This window comes from Euprymna scolopes, chromosome 6, assembly GCF_053919585.1.
Source record: "Euprymna scolopes isolate OS-2025 chromosome 6, ASM5391958v1, whole genome shotgun sequence".
NCBI classification, from domain to species: domain Eukaryota; kingdom Metazoa; phylum Mollusca; class Cephalopoda; order Sepiida; family Sepiolidae; genus Euprymna; species Euprymna scolopes.
In genome coordinates, this window is record NC_136487.1 from 114,240,856 (window position 1) to 114,261,304 (window position 20,449).

The window sequence follows — 20,449 nt, forward strand, 5'->3', positions numbered from 1 at the left end:
AAAAAAAAAAAAAAAACTGGCCCTTGTCCAAAATTCTCCTTATATTAAAAAAAAAACAAAAAACAAAGAAAAATCTGTATGGTGCACCATGTAACTTGATCAACATCTGAAGACGTGCCAGGCATTACTATCAGTATGACATGTAAAAGAAAGGAAAAAAAAATTGATTTTCCTGGAAATTTATAAATTGAAAATTTTAATTTTAATGAATAAATATATATAAAAAAAATTCTGCACTTTTAAACCATTAGAATTTGAATTTATTTATATTTGACCCATATATTTTTAATGTGCTTACATATTTTAAAAGAGTTTATTTAAAAATACAAACTCTTATTTTTCAGGCTATCTTTACAGTAGATTAAAAACAAAAAGAAAAATGACTATACATGGATTAAATGTAGGGCGTGGTTGTGAGGTTGTCTGGCCACTGACTTAGTGGTAGGGCAAGGTATGTTTTTTTTTTAAGAAATGAAGACTTTCTCTAACAGGGAAATGACAAGAAGCGAAAAAATTGGCTTTGAACAAAATAAGATTTGAAGAAAATAAAAATAGCAAAAAACAAAGCAGATCAGTAGATTCTAATGTGTTTGGTAAAAGTCATTTTGCTATGAGGGATAAATTCTGTATGTCGTTTTAGAGGGTCGGGGAAGATAAGTTTTATTTTTCATGCCTAAAAGTAAAAAAAAAGTTTTACTTACTCTTCCACTAACCCTAACTCCTAGTAGCAAGTGCCCTCTCTAAAAAAAAAAATACCATTTCATAACAATTTCACTAACCATAAGTTAGTGTGGCATGCCCCCTGCTTCCAAACAAAGCAAAAAATCATGACACCACAAATAATCTTAAATGATTCAATATCTATAAAAAAAAATTAAAGACAAAGCTTAACTATCCTAATACTAGAATAGACTGGAAATGAGGAGGCAGAGATCATTTTACATGCAACACTGGGAGGAAAAATAAAGTAAAATCTCATTTGCGTGTGTATGTGTGTGTGTGTGGGGGGGTACTTAGAGAAAGGTGTAATCTACAATGCCTTTACTTTTTTAATTCATTGATGAAACCTCACCGACCTATGAATCGTTTTAAATATGGCAAAAGTAAAATTTTCATCAAAAGAGAAGCAAGGCATGACAAAATGTGATGGGGTAAAAAAAAAAAAAAAAAAAAAAATCCAGATAAATAAAAAATAAGCATCTAGCACTTTCAAAGAAATCAGTTTTTTTATTAATAAAAAAAAAAAAAAATAGAAAAGATTGCAACAATAAACAATAAATAATAAAAATAATAAAAAATAGAAAAGATTGAAAAAAAAAAAAAAAAAAAAAAAAAAAATGCAGAATTCACAGACCAGTGATTTAAATGGAAATCCGCTTTTTTGGGGTATAAAAAAAAAAAATAAAATAGAGAACTTGCATCCCTCTAATTTTTGCTATAAATTACTCCCAGGGTACAATGGTGGCTAAGTAGGCAATAACACAGATTGAAAACCTGGGTACACTAAGTTTGAATCCAGTTCGTTCTACAGAAAGGCTTTAATCAAACACACACTTGACCTTGTGTCTTACCTTCTAGAAAGCAGGTAAATAACAGTACATATATATCATTAGATTTTAAATATCATCGTATAAATATCATCGTTAGATTTTAAAATATTTTGTTTTTTACATTGAAATGAGAAGAAGCTGTAACTTACCCATCATATTTCTTTGTTGACGTTGTTTTATGCAACACATTGCCATAAGCATTAGCAAGACAAGAACCATAATGGCGAGGATGCCTCCCAAAATCTTGTAAAGCAATTCACCGCTTGACTGTGAACCGTTTGTAGATTCATAATTATCTTTGGGACTGACAGTAGAAGTCCAAGTTGTTCTTGGGTGATATCCAGATGGTAACGACGTATGAATATGAGGAATGTGGTCTTTATTTTCCCTATCTTCTAAAGCTGGCATAACAAAAATGGAGAATTTCATATTAGACTAAGGGAGATAATTCAAATAGAGAAAAAGTTTCAAGATTTTTAAAAACCTAAAAATTATAAAATAAAAAGTAAAAAAAAAAACAAAAAAAAACAATATAAAGTGTAAAAAAATTAAAAAAAAAAAAAAAAAAAAAAAAAAAAAATCAAAAACTAAAAATGCACTAATTCACAAATCGCGTTAAGAATAGTTTGATCATTTTTATACTCACATGCTGTGCTTTTCACCACAGTGTTGCTATCCATGCTGTAACTGACTTTATTAAAACACTGCATTTTGATACTGTAAGCCTTTGCGGGCTCCAAATTCCGGATGATATGCTTACGGACTTCTGGTTCGTGGAGTGTGATCTTTGTATAAGCTACTTTCTCATCATACCGCTTGTAGAAGATGATAAAGCCATCCATAGGGGTTGACTTCACATGAATGTACTGAAAAGACACAAAGGAATATAAATGTATAATGTTAAATTTAAATAGAAATGTTGAAATTATTTTTTTTTAAATAGAAATGTTGAAATTATTTTTTTTTAAATAGAAATGTTGAAATTATTTTTTTTTTAAATAGAAATGTTGAAATTATTTTTTTTTAAATAGAAATGTTGAAATTATTTTTTTTTAAATAGAAATGTTGAAATTATTTTTTTTTTAAATAGAAATGTTGAAATTATTTTTTTAAATAGAAACGTTGAAATTATTTTTTTTAAATAGAAATGTTGAAATTATTTTTTTAAATAGAAACGTTGAAATTATCTTTTTAAATAGAAACGTTGAAATTATCTTTTTAAATAGAAATTATTTTTTTTAAATAGAAACGTTGAAATTATTTTTTTAAATAGAAACGTTGAAATTATTTTTTTTAAATAGAAACGTTGAAATTATTTTTTTAAATAGAAATGTTGAAATTATTTTTTTAAATAGAAATGTTGAAATTATTTTTTTAAATAGAAATGTTGAAATTATCTTTTTAAATAGAAATGTTGAAATTATTTTTTTAAATAGAAATGTTGAAATTATCTTTTTAAATAGAAACGTTGAAATTATTTTTTTTAAATAGAAACGTTGAAATTATTTTTTTTAAATAGAAACGTTGAAATTATTTTTTTTAAATAGAAATGTTGAAATTATCTTTTTAAATAGAAATGTTGAAATTATTTTTTTAAATAGAAATGTTGAAATTATTTTTTTAAATAGAAATGTTGAAATTATATTTTTTAAATAGAAATGTTGAAATTATATTTTTTAAATAGAAATGTTGAAATTATTTTTTTAAATAGAAATGTTGAAATTATTTTTTTAAATAGAAATGTTGAAATTATCTTTTTAAATAGAAATGTTGAAATTATTTTTTTAAATAGAAATGTTGAAATTATTTTTTTTAAATAGAAATGTTGAAATTATTTTTTTAAATAGAAATGTTGAAATTATTTTTTTAAATAGAAATGTTGAAATTATTTTTTTAAATAGAAATGTTGAAATTATTTTTTTAAATAGAAATGTTGAAATTATCTTTTTAAATAGAAATGTTGAAATTATCTTTTTAAATAGAAATATGAAAACTATTTTTAAGGAATAGAAATGTCAAAATGTTTAGACACATTAACTAAAGAAAACATTTGTCCATACAGAATTACTCTTTCATTGAAACAAAAAGAATATTTGTGCATTTCTTTTGCTATAAAGAACAAAAAAATGTTCGATTTGAAGGGTCACAACTTTGTTTTCTGTATAATCGCTTGATAAAAAATTAAAATACATTGTGACATTTATTGAGTTAGAGGTAGTTTTTTTAAATTTCCTATTTTTGTGTGATTATCCAGACCCCAAGGACCTTATTGTGTTGGCCAGTTTTTCTTGTTCTTAGTTAACACTTGACACCACTTGTTTTTCGAATTGAATAAACATTTAAAATAAGTTAAAATACTGAAAACTTATCCAGCTAGATAGAAGAGCAACTTATTTTGCCTTTGATGACATTTTTATATACTTGTTTTTTAGACTAATTTTTCATTTTGTTGTAAAAACAAAAACAGAAACAAAATTAAAATATTTTTGTAGGAAAAAACTGTAAAAACAAAAAGTTGGCATAATTTAAAAAAAAGAAAAGTAAAATAAATGGCAAATAAATATGCATCCGATCAACACTGGGAAAATAGAACTATTTAAGATAAATATAAATTCAAGTCAATGTGTATAATAAAATTTGCAATTTTTTTTAGAGTTAATCCTGCTTAAACACTAGAAGAAATTAAGAAAAGGAAACAAATTGCATTCTTGGGCAATACCGGGTAGGGACAGCTAACTTAATTAAAACAGAAAAAAAAAAAAAAAAGTAAAAGAAAAGAAAAACAGACCCAATATTTACCTTCCACTCAACAACTAAAGCATAATTCTTATCAACAACAAGTTTGTCTACTTTTACAATAGTTGGTCCATGCACAAGTCTATTATCAAACGACAGGCCATCAACGGCATCCAACTTGAAACGTTCAGAATTTTCTCCATTTCTGTTGTCTTGGTTAGAATAAGAAGCTGTGATTCGGAATTTATAGGTGGTGCCTGAAAAAGTGAACAATTTAAAATAAGGGAAAATCTTTTCAAACTATGCAACGATAAAGAGAGCGAGAGAGAGAGCGAGAGAGGTGACGAGAGAGAGAGAGAGTGGTGGAGAGAGAGAGAGAGAGAGAGAGAGAGAGAGAGAGAGAGAGAGAGAGGTGACGAGAGAGAGAGAGGTGACGAGAGAGAGAGAGAGAGAGGTGACGAGAGAGAGAGAGAGAGAGGTGACGAGAGAGAGAGAGAGAGAGGTGACGAGAGAGAGAGAGAGAGAGGTGACTAGAGAGAGAGAGAGAGAGGTGACGAGAGAGAGAGAGAGAGAGGTGACGAGAGAGAGAGAGAGAGAGGTGACGAGAGAGAGAGAGAGAGGTGACGAGAGAGAGAGAGAGAGAGGTGACGAGAGAGAGAGAGAGAGAGGTGACGAGAGAGAGAGAGAGAGAGGTGACGAGAGAGAGAGAGAGAGAGGTGACGAGAGAGAGAGAGAGAGAGGTGACGAGAGAGAGAGAGAGAGAGGTGACGAGAGAGAGAGAGAGGTGACGAGAGAGAGAGAGAGGTGACGAGAGAGAGAGAGAGAGAGAGAGGTGACGAGAGAGAGAGAGAGAGAGAGAGGTGACGAGAGAGAGAGAGAGAGAGAGGTGACGAGAGAGAGAGAGAGAGAGAGGTGACGAGAGAGAGAGAGAGGTGACGAGAGAGAGAGAGGTGACGAGAGAGAGAGAGAGAGAGAGGTGACGAGAGAGAGAGAGAGAGAGAGGTGACGAGAGAGAGAGAGAGAGAGGTGACGAGAGAGAGAGAGAGAGAGGTGACGAGAGAGAGAGAGGTGACGAGAGAGAGAGAGAGGTGACGAGAGAGAGAGAGAGGTGACGAGAGAGAGAGAGAGGTGACGAGAGAGAGAGAGAGAGAGGTGACGAGAGAGAGAGAGAGAGAGAGAGGTGACGAGAGAGAGAGAGAGAGAGAGAGGTGACGAGAGAGAGAGAGAGAGAGAGAGGTGACGAGAGAGAGAGAGAGAGAGAGAGGTGACGAGAGAGAGAGAGAGAGAGAGAGGTGACGAGAGAGAGAGAGAGAGAGAGAGAGGTGACGAGAGAGAGAGAGAGAGAGAGAGAGGTGACGAGAGAGAGAGAGAGAGAGAGAGGTGACGAGAGAGAGAGAGAGAGAGAGAGGTGACGAGAGAGAGAGAGAGAGGTGACGAGAGAGAGAGAGAGAGAGGTGACGAGAGAGAGAGAGAGAGAGAGGTGACGAGAGAGAGAGAGAGAGGTGACGAGAGAGAGAGAGAGAGAGGTGACGAGAGAGAGAGAGAGGTGACGAGAGAGAGAGAGAGGTGACGAGAGAGAGAGAGAGGTGACGAGAGAGAGAGAGAGGTGACGAGAGAGAGAGAGAGGTGACGAGAGAGAGAGAGAGGTGACGAGAGAGAGAGAGAGGTGACGAGAGAGAGAGAGAGGTGACGAGAGAGAGAGAGAGAGAGAGAGGTGACGAGAGAGAGAGAGAGAGAGAGAGGTGACGAGAGAGAGAGAGAGGTGACGAGAGAGAGAGAGAGAGAGAGGTGACGAGAGAGAGAGAGAGGTGACGAGAGAGAGAGAGAGAGAGGTGACGAGAGAGAGAGAGAGAGAGAGAGGTGACGAGAGAGAGAGAGAGAGAGAGGTGACGAGAGAGAGAGAGGTGACGAGAGAGAGAGAGGTGACGAGAGAGAGAGAGGTGACGAGAGAGAGAGAGGTGACGAGAGAGAGAGAGAGAGAGAGGTGACGAGAGAGAGAGAGAGAGAGGTGACGAGAGAGAGAGAGAGAGAGGTGACGAGAGAGAGAGAGAGGTGACGAGAGAGAGAGAGAGGTGACGAGAGAGAGAGAGAGAGGTGACGAGAGAGAGAGAGAGAGGTGACGAGAGAGAGAGAGAGAGGTGACGAGAGAGAGAGAGAGAGGTGACGAGAGAGAGAGAGAGAGGTGACGAGAGAGAGAGAGAGGTGACGAGAGAGAGAGAGAGAGGTGACGAGAGAGAGAGAGGTGACGAGAGAGAGAGAGAGGTGACGAGAGAGAGAGAGGTGACGAGAGAGAGAGAGGTGACGAGAGAGAGAGAGAGGTGACGAGAGAGAGAGAGAGAGGTGACGAGAGAGAGAGAGAGGTGACGAGAGAGAGAGAGAGGTGACGAGAGAGAGAGAGAGGTGACGAGAGAGAGAGAGAGAGGTGACGAGAGAGAGAGAGAGAGAGGTGACGAGAGAGAGAGAGAGAGGTGACGAGAGAGAGAGAGAGAGGTGACGAGAGAGAGAGAGAGAGGTGACGAGAGAGAGAGAAACATATGACCAGAGAGATAACGAAAGAAATCAGAAATGAAAAGCGAAAAAAAAAAAAATGTATTATAAAAATTATATTTTGACTCATACTAACCAGGTATTAGTTTTTTAACAATGGCTTTCCGAAGTTTTGCTGAAATGTAAGACTCTTCTGTCTTCCAATCTTTTTTGGAGAAAACATCTTTGTATTGCACCTTGAAAAACATAATTTCCATTCCATCATTCGGCGGAAGAGTCCACTCGAGTAATACAGATGTATCTGAATGTTTAGTTACTTTAGGCTTGGAAGGTAGAACCATGTTTGCTGTAGGAAAAGAGAAAATACAAATATTTTTACACTAAATATAACCAAAGTTGAAATGATATGAATAAAGGTTTTTTACTCAGAAGTCAACTTAAAAAAATAAATAAATAAATAAATAAAACAGTAACTACTTCATGATCTATGTAGTCATTGTGAAATGCAAATGTTATATTCCAAAAAATCACGTAAATTGATCAGTTTTTTTTTTTTTTATATAGAAAATCACTTGTTATAGTTTTTAGTGATTTTAATAGTAAATTGTAGCCATTACAAAGCTGATTTTTGATCTCGGTAGTTTGAATTGAGTTGTCTTCCTTTATTTAAAACATGGCAGATCAAAACAAACTCTTGCTTACTCATAAAATTTGATTTCTTTTCATTACCCCCCCCCCCCCAAAAAAAAAAAAAAAAAAAAAAAAACTAGTTGATCAATTTGCATGGTTTTTGGAACATGACATTTTTTTTCGGTGACAGGTGAAAGATTTTTTTGCATTTTTTTTTTTTAAATTAGGTTGAATTCTGGACAAGCACCTAAATAAACAATTTTATTGAATCCAAAAAGAATATAAACAAATGCTTACTGTTTTTAGAATTTTTCCTTTTAAGTTTATTTTTCTTTCTGTTTGATTTCTTTCTGCCTTTTTTTCTTTTTCTACCGTTCGGTCTTTTATTGGTAGACGATCCTCCCTGCGAGCCATTCTTGTTTTTATCTTTAAGAAAAAAAAAACAAAAACATTAATCACTATTTTGAACGGTATGCAGAAAATAAGAGAACAATAATGTATACACACACATGGTTGAACTGGCTTCCTCTGAGGGTGGAAGTTTCATGGGAATATCAAATTTACAAGTGGTTCCCAGTTACTTGTATATCTCCATATAGGGGAGATTACAACGGGTTTTTACAGTTCTTGCAATGAGGTGTCAACGTCCTCCTACATACAACATCTGGTATTCTCAAATGGTCACCCATCTGGTATTTAAAAAGCTTAATGTTGCTTAACTTTGGTGATCTAACAAGATCCAGTATGTCAACATGGTTATGCCGTAAGGAGATGAGTGAGACGTTGATTAACATTAGATTTAAACTTCTGCATGTCGGTACAGTCAGGGAAGCATGAAGAGAATTCCAAAGTCTAACAATTCAATAGGGAAGAAGCTATTAGACCAGTGAAGGGGTGGAATTTTGGTTGCTAAACAGGTTTGTTGGGATATGTATGTAGAGAGGGTACAGTTACAGATTCTGTTGTAAATTACTGATTCTGATACAATTACCAATTTGCATTCTTTATAAAACAAAGGGTTCTTTTCTTTTTTTAAAATTATTTTTCAGATTGCCATAGAAAACACATGTAATATGTGCACATATTTTCACAAATGTAAAAACAATAACATTAATGATAACCATAATTATAATGATTAATAAATAAATACACTAGTATAAAATAAAATATAAGTGAAAAACATCTGGATTAAAACTAGGTTGGGTTTAACACAAAGAAAAGAGAAAGCAGATCACTGCCAAAAAGGACAAAGAAACAATCGAATTCAAATTACTCTTGCCTGGTCAATGCATGCTCATTGGCTACGATAAATGAGTGTATGAACAACAAGAATCTGATTAGCTGACTAGCAAACCTAGTACCACGGGAACATAAAAACATATAGCAACATCGATTCCATATAACAGCCTGACAAATCCTCATGAGGAAACCCGGAAAATTCTGTGTAGCTTAATTGCCATATATATTTTCCAAGTTTACTACCTCACTCTACTGGACTGTTAAAGTAAATACTGAAAATAGATACAAACTTTTTTATCACAAAAACAAATAACATCTATCTATCTATATATATATATATATATATATATATATGAAATAAAATGGAGGTGAAAGGACCTGAATACTCAATGTTTCGTCCAATTTATGCAGGCTTTTTCAAGAGGGATGGTCATTGACGAGAGAGTTGGAAGATTTGGAGCTATATATAATGATGGGCGAAGAGCCGTGTGTTTTCCTTATGTCTATATACATATTAAAGAGAACAATTTAGACACAGGTTAAACTCGATATATATATATATATATATATATATATATATATATATTAAAAAAAAAAATCCATTCGTAATTTCACTTCATTTTATTATTTTTATTTCACTTATTTACTGTATTTTATTTTACCATTGTCTATTTTTAGACTCCATTTTATCACCTCCTATTCTTATTTTTAGATGCCATCTTTTAAGTTACTACGCTTTTTATCCCAATTCAGTTATCTCTAATTTTTAAAAACTCCCTTTGTAATCTCATTTCATTTGATTTACTTTATTTCCAAACGCTATCTTTTAAATCTCTACGATATTTTAACTTTCAGACGTAATCCACTACGGTAGTTTACTCTAATTTATTATTTTCTCTCATAAAATGTATATAGGCATCTAATTTACATAAGGAAAACACACTGCTCTCCCCCATCATTATATATAGCCCCAAATCTTCTGACTCTCTTGTCAATGGCCATCCCTCTTGAAAAAGCCCACATAAATTGGGTGAAACGTTGAGTATTCAGGTCCTTCCACCTCCATTTTATTTTATATTGTCGGATTTAATCCAGCTCAATCATATATTTTATGTTTATTTTTTAAATATTATTAATTTCAATGTATACCGTTTTCATTTAACAGGTTGAGACTGATATGATAAAAACTGAATCACCGTTAATTTCGAGTAAAACTCGATGTATCTATTTTATAGGGGCAGAGCATGTATAGTACAAAATTTTGTTGAAATTCAAAAACTCACATTTTTTTCTCTTTTGTAACTCTTGTTCATTTCATCTTGGATCTCTTCATTACATTCGTTTCGTTAATGGGATGGCAATTTTATAATTTTATGTTTTCATAAAAATTTTCTTTCTCACCAACTTGTCAGATGTGATTTCCATCCGATGTTACCAACAAAAAGTTAATTTTGTACATGATAAACCTGGTGCGTTCGTTTGGGGAAAAGAAATTCCATCCCCACGTTCTTACAGGTCGGCCATCTTTATATATACATATATCAATCAAATCAAATTTATGATTTATTTGCTCTATCTAGTATATTGAGCAATTTTTATTTAGCTAGGATTGTCTTTATAAAATATTACAGCCAACAATATTTTGAAAGACCAAGTATTACTGGATTTCTATACCAGTATATCTATTGGATAACTTTATTCTGAAGTATATATATATATATATATATATATATATATATATATATATACACACACACACACACACACACCGGGGCTAATATTTATCCAAAACTATTCTAATTTTAAACTGAACTTACCATTTTTGCCATTGGGTTGCAGTTGAGTATTTTTATCTCCTACTTTGGTATTTGATTTTATCTCCACTTGAATAACAGCATACGAATCTCCCATTTGGTTGTGGATCATACATTGGTATAAACCAGCATCTGAAGACCGACTCGACTTTATCACTAATGATGTGTCTGAAGGAAGAAAAACATTTTTTAATGGACATTTAATCACTTTTCAAAAAGAAATATAGTTTTAACTTCCTGTTAAAAAAAAACAAAAAAAAAAAAACAAGAAAAGATGTGTCAATTCAATCTGCCTATTTAGCAATTCAAATGCTGCTTCAAACTTATGCCCGACAGACAAACCGATTGACCTACAAAGTCCTGCAGATGCAAACAAACACAGAAATAGATCCAAGTCCAAGCCAAAGGTTTTTAAAGTGCTTGTCCAAAATTAGCGTTATATTAAAAAACAAAAAAGAAAAATCTGTATGATGTACGTGTGATGCAAAGAAAATATCGTACACCAAAAATCATGTAAATTGATCAAAAAGTTTTATTTTCAAATAAGAAAAATCAAATCTTGTGGCAAACCGAACAGCAACAATATCCTAACACCATCTTGAAAACAGGCTGAAAACAAGGGAGAGAATTTCAATCAGATTTTAGAAAGACATTCTTATCTATCTCTGTCCTCTAACATAATTATCAGTCTACGCACACGTTTCTTTTATAATCCTTTTCTCTCTTCCTTGCTATGACGTCACATTGCACACAATTCGATCATTTGCATACAGCTGCCATCCGTGTGTCCGCTCTGTTATATGCCCTCTATAATATAAAGGGGCGGTTGTCTGGTTTTCTCTTTCTTTCATTTTATTTCAAAGTTTTCAAAAATCAAGGAGTCCCATTCCTGGGCTAACACTTGATCTCTATATGAAATACATAGATATTCAAATATCCCTTTATCTCTCAAACACTGAAAAAAGAAGCTGGGAACATAATTTTTTTTCCTCCCTCCTCATTTAAATATGATAATAGTATATCTTTCTTGTAGTCTCTTGGTCTTATTGGATTCCGGAACATGAATTTGTCTAGTCTGGTGAAGTATCCAGCTTCATGCTATTACTTGAGGTAACATCACTTGGAGAAGACACACCATTCCTCATAAAAACTAGTGTGGGCTAGCCACACAGAGATCTTAGTTGGGTTGTGAATACTATGTTATTTTGAATATGTAGTACGGATTTACTCCTAGGAAAAATTATCCTCATACCAGGTTTTCCTGACATACCCGTGTACAGAGAAACCTAATACACCCAAGGACAATGTCTAGTGCACATTCAAGTTCTCTAATGTAGGCATTTATGTGTGTTTGTATGTCCACCTAAAAGTAAAAAAAAAAACAAAAAAAAAACTATAAAACAAATACCCAAAAAATTAATATATTCTTGATCAGAGTTATGAGATGAATAATATCTAAAATTTAAAAAAAAAAAGTTATTCTCTGGGTGGTGGGTATCTGAGCTAGGTTTCATCAAGGGATCGTTTTTTTTTTTTTTTTTAGAGTTATGTACAAATTTACAAAGAGAATGCGGATTCATGACTGGAGGTATCTATTATATAAAAGAGTCGTTCGTGTGTCCAGCTAGTGAGGAATGAGCTAAGCAGAGGAGAAAAAGGGAGTTGAGGAGAAAGACAGGTGAATAGAAAGAGGTAGAGAGAGAGAAGTTTTAATAGAAATAGGTTACTTTTGACCTGGGCAACGCCAGGTAGCCCTGCTGGTCTAATATATAAAGAACAAATGTTTGTGTGCATGTTTGTATGTCCAGCTAAAAGTAAAAAAAAACAAAAACAAAAAAAAACAAACACCCATAAAGTTGGCATATTCTTGATCGGCATTGCCCTGAATAAATAATATCTAAAATTAAGAACGGAATTATTTTTTGGGGTGTGGTGTGGTGAGGGATGGGGTGTCAGCCATTTCCAATGTTATTGATTACATAAAGGAGAGATGAATGAGATATTGTTTTCAATACATTAAAACAAGAGAGGAATGGGCTGGGTGGAGGTGAAAGAGGAGTAGAGAGAGGGATGTGGAAAAATGAGGAAGGGAGAAAGAGAAAAATAGGAGACGGAAGTTTCACAGTTGTTACACACATACACACTTTTTAACCTATTTTGGTTTTTGCAATGCCGAGTAGCTCTGCTGGTGAGATACAAATCAGAAAATTTGAAAACACTGCTGTAAATGGAAGTCTCCAAGGTCCATTTTTAACATTTTCAAAAATTAGTTTGCAAAATGCTTTATAGTTAATGCATGCATGCAGGTTTGCTATGACAACAGCTGACAAAATGATGCCAAATTAAGCCAGCTGGGGGTATTTCTCTTACTCACTCACGCACATGCAAGGTCAAATTGCATTTGGAAGGGGAGAGGAGAGGTCAGAGTAAAGCTGGATGTGCACGAAATGGTGCAACAGCTGCACATCACCTGGAAAACATAAGCAGAGCATTGAGGAATTTTCCATTTGTGGCATGTCAGCAGGTTAAGATTATGGAAGCAAGGATCAAGTTTGAGATTCTACATTTTTTTTTTTTTTTTTACAATAAAATTTTTTCTTAAAAAACTTTCATAATATCTATTTCCAAAAGATGGTTTTGAAAGAAATGATGCTAGAATAAGAATTAAAAAAAAAATTCCTTAAATAAAATGTTCTGTTAATGTATGAATAATCACTTATAGGAAAAAAGATTCTTGTCTAGAATTCCCCCATAATAAAAAAACAAAAAATAATAAAAAAATAATAATAAAAAAAAATAAAGAGAATTTTGTATGATGTACGTAGCTGTGATGAAACAAAAAATATCATATTAAAAAATTCACATAAATTGATCAAGTACTTTTATTTTTATAAGGATCACTTTTAAGTGATTAATGGGAATTCATAGGCATTACAACATAAATCTAATAAGTATGAATTATTATTGAATTATCTAACTTCGTTTCTTGATAGTTTTTTTTTTCAAAATGACAGGTGAAACATCTACTTCTCGAATAGTCATAAAATTTGATTTGCTTATTTAAAAATAAAACTACTTGATCAATTTATATGATTTTTGGAAGATGATATTTTCGTTTTGTCACAGATTTGTTTTTTAATGTAGTGGAAATTCTGTGCAAGAACAAAAAATTCTATATAATTCAAGAATAATTAAAAAAAAAAGTTGTATTTTTTTTATAGAAATTGCTCCAGACAAAGCATGAAACTACTCGTAAGTAGCTAAAAAAAAATAAATAAATAAAATAAAAATAAAAATAAATAAAATGAAAAAAAATAAAATACTTAAAAGGTCAAAAACTAGTCAATAATAAGTGTTAAGATGGAATAGATTTTAGCTCAGAAAACAGCAATTCTTCCCCCTTTGTCAGAAACATCGCTCATGGAAGGTGAGAACTGAAGGACAAAATAAGGGAAGCGAGAGTTATGAGACTGCTGAAAGTAAACCCAAGATCCACTTTCTATTCTCCTTTGTTCACTGATACTCTTGGAAAAGTTCTGGACACACAAATACTCCCACCCTGTAAGTCAAATAGCAAGTTGTCTACAATTAATCGTTTACAACAGATACTGCGCTTCAACAAGAACTAGCCACAAAAATAGTTGATATAATGTTAAACAGACCAAAACCAAATACTTACTGTAATTTAACAAAAATACTTCATTTAATAAAACGTTCTGTTAAAGGATGAGAAAAGAAAAAAAAATTACCTCGAATTCGAATGTTTTTACTCCTTGTCAGGCGTTTACCGTTATGGAACCATTTAATGGAAAAATTGGATTTATTATTTGTCACACAGCTTAAAATTGCTTTATGGCCCTCTTCAACTACGACATGCCCTTCATTTGCTTTTGGAGGCTCTGGGAAAAAAAAAACAAAAAAAAACGAAACGGTACAAAATTTTATATTAATCTTTCATATAAATAAAAAAAATCAAATACAAATCTGATAAAAAGTAATGTCCATTGTTTTTAATGCTACATAAATCAAAAACTATTAATCAAATTTTGGTTCTTGTCCAAAATTCCGTGTATAAGAAAAAAAGAAGTGTAAAAGATGTACATGTTACACTTTTTTTATTATACGGGGAATTTTGGACAAGAACCAAAATTTGATTTTTTTATTTATTTTTTTAAAAATAATTTTTAAGCAATAAATGGGAATTTGTAGGGAATTACAACATAAATCTTGCAAGTTTGAATTATGTTGAGTTAACTCCCTTTAATTATTTTTTCTTTTGTTTTCAAAATGTCAGACAAGACAGTAGCCTTTCAGTTAATTGAATGACTATTTTTTTATTTAAAAATAAATCTATTTGATTAATTTATATATTTTTTGGAATACAATATTTTCATTTTGTCACGGTCTGTGCAGCGCACAGATTTTTCTTTTTGTTTTTATTATGGGAATTCTGGAGAACCTAAAATTTGATTTAAGCAGTAGCATAAAGTTCCAAAAATAACCTTAAAATATCCTTATAAAATAAAATCAACCAGAATACATGTTTTTTTTTTTATGTAACTAATGAGTTAGCACTTATCAAGGCTTAAAAGGCCTCTCGAAGATGAAGGTTAATGAGTTTGAGGAAAGCAGCTCTGTGGTATTGCGTTCCACGCACAGATAATTCTTGGGAAGAAACTTTGCTCATGGAAGCTTTTAGTTTTAGATACACAAAAGAAAAAATTATTTATATCGGTTGTAGTTAAATAAGTTTTGTGTTTTACAAGAGGATGTCAATAAATGTCATTATGTTTGCACTTCCTTAGTAATAATGGTTTTTAACATCGAACTTGAAAATGGCCATGCTATAGTTAGCTGGGAAGCAACCACATTGTATTGTGTTCGTTAAACAGTTCTTGGAAAGAACCTCTGCCCATAGAAGTTCTGTTTAATTTTAGATACACAGAGGAAAAAAATTATTTACAGTGGTTGTAGTTGGACGGGTTTTAAATGTGAATGTTTTACAGGAGGGGGAACCATAGAGTAGATCTCAGTGGAATATATCATGAAAACTGAAAATTACGGTAAATCAAACTTATGATTTTTATGCAGAGAACAACCCATTTTCCCATGACTGTTGCCGCTGCATATTTTGGCAGCTTATGTAAACCATTGGAACATGGCAAAACACTCAATAAATGTAGCAGACGCCTCTTTTCGATTGTCTAGCCTTTAAACCTACATCACTTCTGGTTTGGCGATGGGTTCAACAGCTAACACGTTTTTTTTTTTTCACTTTTTCTTCCTTCACGGTATGGGTTTGAGCTTGGCTGCCTACTACAACTTTTTTTTTTTTCTCAACACACCTACAAACACCCAAGCAACGCCGGGCACCCAGGCTAGTTCAAAATAATTTTAGTAAAGCCGTCACTATGAATCTAGCGGGTTTGAAGATTATGGAACAGTTGCTGGAAAAAAATGTTCTTTCATTTCGTCAAAATTAGTCATTCTCTGCATAAGTACCATATTACTAGGTTTTTTTTTTCTAGCATTTTAAAATTTGATCAGCGCTCTGCATACTCTGCCAAGCTGCCAGAATATGCTGACACAACATCCACAGAAATACAGATTGTTCTATGCATATGTACCAAAACATTACTTGAACAAAATTTGTTATTGTAACTATTTGGTTAAATTAATAATTTAATGGACAAATGATACCATATAAATTACATTTAATGTTCAGGTTATTTTACTCATAGCTAGGAAGATGACAGTTTGTGGGTTCATACCTTTTACCTGGCAGTTTTAAATGATCATATTATATCCATAGCTAATCACATCATTTGCAAAGTGCCTATCAGGACAATTATGCATCTCAGCTGTTGAAATATTAATTTCATTCTTACCTAAAACTTCTATTTGGAAGACTTTCTGCACTTTGTTCCCAATCCCATTGTCGGCCAAACAAATGTATGTTCCTTTGTCTCGGTGGTGAACGTTTTTTATCACTAAATTGCCTACAAAGAAATGCAAGCAGAAATTAAAAACATAACAAAATGATTTCAAAAAGCTGCAGATACTTTTTTAATATAATATTTAACAATAAAAATAAACCATTATTTGAATTCTCCAGACAATTATTCTCATCTTGATTCTTGACCCATTGTGTAGTGGATACAGTACTCTGTAAAATTCAATTGTAAGTTACATTCGTCAGGAGATTTAATCCTCAGTGCAGGCAACACTCAAAATACAATTGGGAATTATTTAGGATGACTGATGGAATGATAACATGCTACCCGACTGTATTAAATAAAGGGTTGTTTGAAATTTTGTGCCTATTCTCGATTTCAACAAAAAGATTTCTAAGTTTGACAAGATACAGCTGAGAAAAAGGTTGGAGATTACATTGACTGAAACATTGTGAAAATAACATTCAAGATGAGAACAATAGTCTGAATAAACCAAATAATACGAATAATCAATTTTTATCTAAAAAATTTAGAAACGTAAAAATTAACCAATCTCATCTTACTTGCAAAAGAGTTTTCTTTCTTGATATTCAATAAATGTCCACCATATTTTTTCCAGGTAATTTTCGGAGCTGGTTTCGCAAAAGCTGCGCATTCTAATATGATCGTGTCACCCTCTTTGACACACATGATTGTTGGCTGTGTGGCCCCAAATATATAGGGAGATTGATTTTGGGCTAATTCTGAAAATTAGAACATATATATAAACTGCGTTAAAAATAAAAAATGACTCAAAAATAAAAAAAATGACTCAAAAATAAAAAAAATGACTCAAAAATAAAAAAAATGACTCAAAAATAAAAAAAATGACTCAAAAATAAAAAAAATGACTCAAAAATAAAAAAAATGACTCAAAAATAAAAAAAATGACTCAAAAATAAAAAAAATGACTCAAAAATAAAAAAAATGACTCAAAAATAAAAAAAATGACTCAAAAATAAAAAAATGACTCAAAAATAAAAAAATGACTCAAAAATAAAAAAATGACTCAAAAATAAAAAAATGACTCAAAAATAAAAAAATGACTCAAAAATAAAAAAATGACTCAAAAATAAAAAATGACTCAAAAATAAAAAATGACTCAAATATAAAAAATGACTCAAATATAAAAAATGACTCAAATATAAAAAATGACTAAAATATAAAAGATGACTAAAAAATAAAAAAAAAAACTCTCAGAGTTATACTTTAAATTATATATTTTAAAATAGAAAAATGGGTTCTTGGTCTTCGAGCCAGGATCAAAGTGTAGTATCTTTTCTGATGCTGCACTTCACTTTTTTGGTTTCGTGGATCTTTTGGTTAGTGGAGGAGAAATCCTTCTTGACTTGATACATTTTTTATTTTTATTTTTGTTACTAAACAGAGTGCCCCTTTTTAGGGAGCTGGTTTCCCTCCACATTAAAAACAGATCTTGTATCTAACTCTGTCCTCATGAGGAGGCAAGTAAACAAAAAAATCACATATTTTACAGAAAGCATAACCACCAGGTACTTCTAAATGAAAAAATACAAAAGTTTTTTTTATATACCATGCCTATATTACTACCAAAACAGGCCACTTATTTAAATCAACAATACGTTTTGAAATACTGTATATATATATATATAGTACAGATAAGAGCTGCACACCTTCATATATCTTTCTAGTTTTCATAAGTATTTTTTTTAAACAGTCTATAATAATGTTTGGTGTTATTCATTTGTAATTTTATTGTGTTTTTTCCTAGATATCTGCAGTAGTTTTATGAATATTAAAGCAATTAATAAAGCAAGCATAAATTCTGAAAACCTTTCTTAAAATATATTAATTATTAAAAGAGATAATTTAAATGAAACTAATGTCTTAGCTAGCTAGAAAGATATACTGATGAGACATAAGAGTTCATATGGAGTGTGAGGTGATTGCTTTCTATCTCACTGCGTGCGTTCAGAGGGAGCTCTTCTACCCATCTGCTAGTACCAGCCATAACTCAAGCGAAATGATGTCTTCTGTTTTTATTACTTATTTAAAAGACCAATAAATTTGTTGCAATTATCAAACTGTTAATATTTATTTACTAGCAGGGAAGCTGGACGTTGTCTGGGATTGAATGAGAATAAACAAACGTTCCACCCTCTCATACTTTTATTGTCATCGAAATTGCCCATTTTTTAATTAAATCGATTGACTCTTGCTCCCGCCACCCCACAGTGTACCGAGAGGAAGCTTCACATGCCTCTCGGGGGTGACTTAGTCTAAAATACATTGTAGTCTACATTGCACTGTAGAGAACCTACTGTTGATTTTATAAAATTATCTGTAAATAGTGGCGTCACTTAAAGACGCAAAAGTATCATGATTCAATTTGGATCTAAAAAGAAACATTCATTTGAAATGCACCTCTGTCTTATAAAAGACTCTACATTTGCTTTTATAGGTGGGGGCCTTTCTGCTTGTGCAGTGACAAAACTTTTCAAATGCACCTGTGAGCTTAAGTTGCATAAAAATGTTAACTTTGGTTAAAATCGGACATCTTTCTTTGATTGGATTTTTAAATTAGCAATTTTCGATTCTTATCAGATGTATTCAGATTATGTACGAACACTCCCAGACACAAAGTACCTTTGTGTGAAATTAAAAAAAAAATTGCCCTAGCAGTATCCGAGTTCAGAGAACGAACTCACACACACATACAAAATCCCTTTCATATAATAGAGCAGATAGATATGAATAAATGCAAAAGATTTGGTGTCTACAAGAAACTAATGAATGAAATGTTTATTATTGAAAATTTTAGTTTGATCTTGTAAAGCAATAGTGTGTTGGCTAAGTCAGCAAATATCTCTATAAAACATGGACACATAAAAAGTGAACACACAATTTTATTAAGCGAGAACTTATGTGACCTCTATGTGTCCGTTACTTGTCTTAATATGATTTATACATTTTTGGTTCTTGTCCAGAATTTTCCCTATATTAAAAACAAAAATAAAGAAAAATCTGCATGATGTACGTACCTGTGACAAAAGAAAAAATATTCCAAAAATCACATAAATTGAGCAAGTAGTTTTTTGTTTTTTTTTAATTTTTTTTTTAAATCAGAAAATCAAATTGTATTAATACCTGAAAAGCGACTTTCTTGCCTGCCATTTAAAAAACAAAAAAAATTCAAGAGAAAGGGAGATAAAAATAATTATTTCCCTTTATCACTTGAAATTTCTGAATATAATTACATTTATGTTTGCAATGCCTACAAATTCACATTAATCACTTAAGAATGATTTTCTTCATAAAAGTAAAATTATTTGTTCAATTTACGATTTTTGGAATATATTTCTGTTTCATCACGGGCGCATACATTATACAGGTTTTTACTTTTTCATATCAGGTGAATTCTGAACAAAAGCTAAACATTCTTCTATTCATTTTATGTTGCTTTTCTCTTGTCTAGAGCCAAACGTTTTATTATTTCAAAAGACCACTCTACATGGTGAGTCTCAAGGGAGCTAGGGGATGGGTGTGCTGGCTGAATGCATGTGAAGCTTCAAATCTACATATCAGAGTTTATGAAAATTTAAAACTATAGACACTAATTCAGAGTTTTCCAAAATATTTAATTTCTTTCCAACTAATATATAGATAATTATTTTTTTACTATAATAATTAAATACCTACAGACACTAGTGTTTCATCCTTTTAGGAATCTTCAGTGCAGGGTGTCACGATTAATACCAGTCGAACGATCCGAACCCCGCATCACGAGACATCTCTGGCTCGGTTAGCGAAGACCCAATCCATTCGGCTACCATTAACCGCGTGAAATAACATTGAATTTAAACATTTTTAATTTAAATGTTCATTACGTCAGTCAGAGAGTGATCTAATCGTTATACGATGATCTATGCATATATATATATGTATGTATATATATATATATATATATATATATATATATATATAGTGTGTGATACAGTGAAACAGTCTGTCTATGGATGAC

General features: G+C 32.1%; 1 protein-coding gene across 1 annotated transcript in view; it reads right to left on the reverse strand.

The window, feature by feature from the left end:
* The window catches only part of LOC145277892 (interference hedgehog-like), a 242,664-nt gene that overhangs the window by 15,395 nt on the left and 206,820 nt on the right, over positions 1–20,449 (reverse strand). The window contains exons 6-14 of the mRNA XM_080129887.1: positions 16,974–17,153; positions 16,345–16,455; positions 14,206–14,355; positions 10,460–10,624; positions 7,701–7,829; positions 6,910–7,119; positions 4,350–4,543; positions 2,197–2,416; positions 1,700–1,951 (exon numbers count right to left, since the gene is read on the reverse strand). Of these exons, the coding sequence (XP_079986013.1) occupies positions 1,700–1,951; positions 2,197–2,416; positions 4,350–4,543; positions 6,910–7,119; positions 7,701–7,829; positions 10,460–10,624; positions 14,206–14,355; positions 16,345–16,455; positions 16,974–17,153 (1,611 nt within the window). The remainder of the gene's footprint in view (positions 1–1,699; positions 1,952–2,196; positions 2,417–4,349; positions 4,544–6,909; positions 7,120–7,700; positions 7,830–10,459; positions 10,625–14,205; positions 14,356–16,344; positions 16,456–16,973; positions 17,154–20,449) is intronic.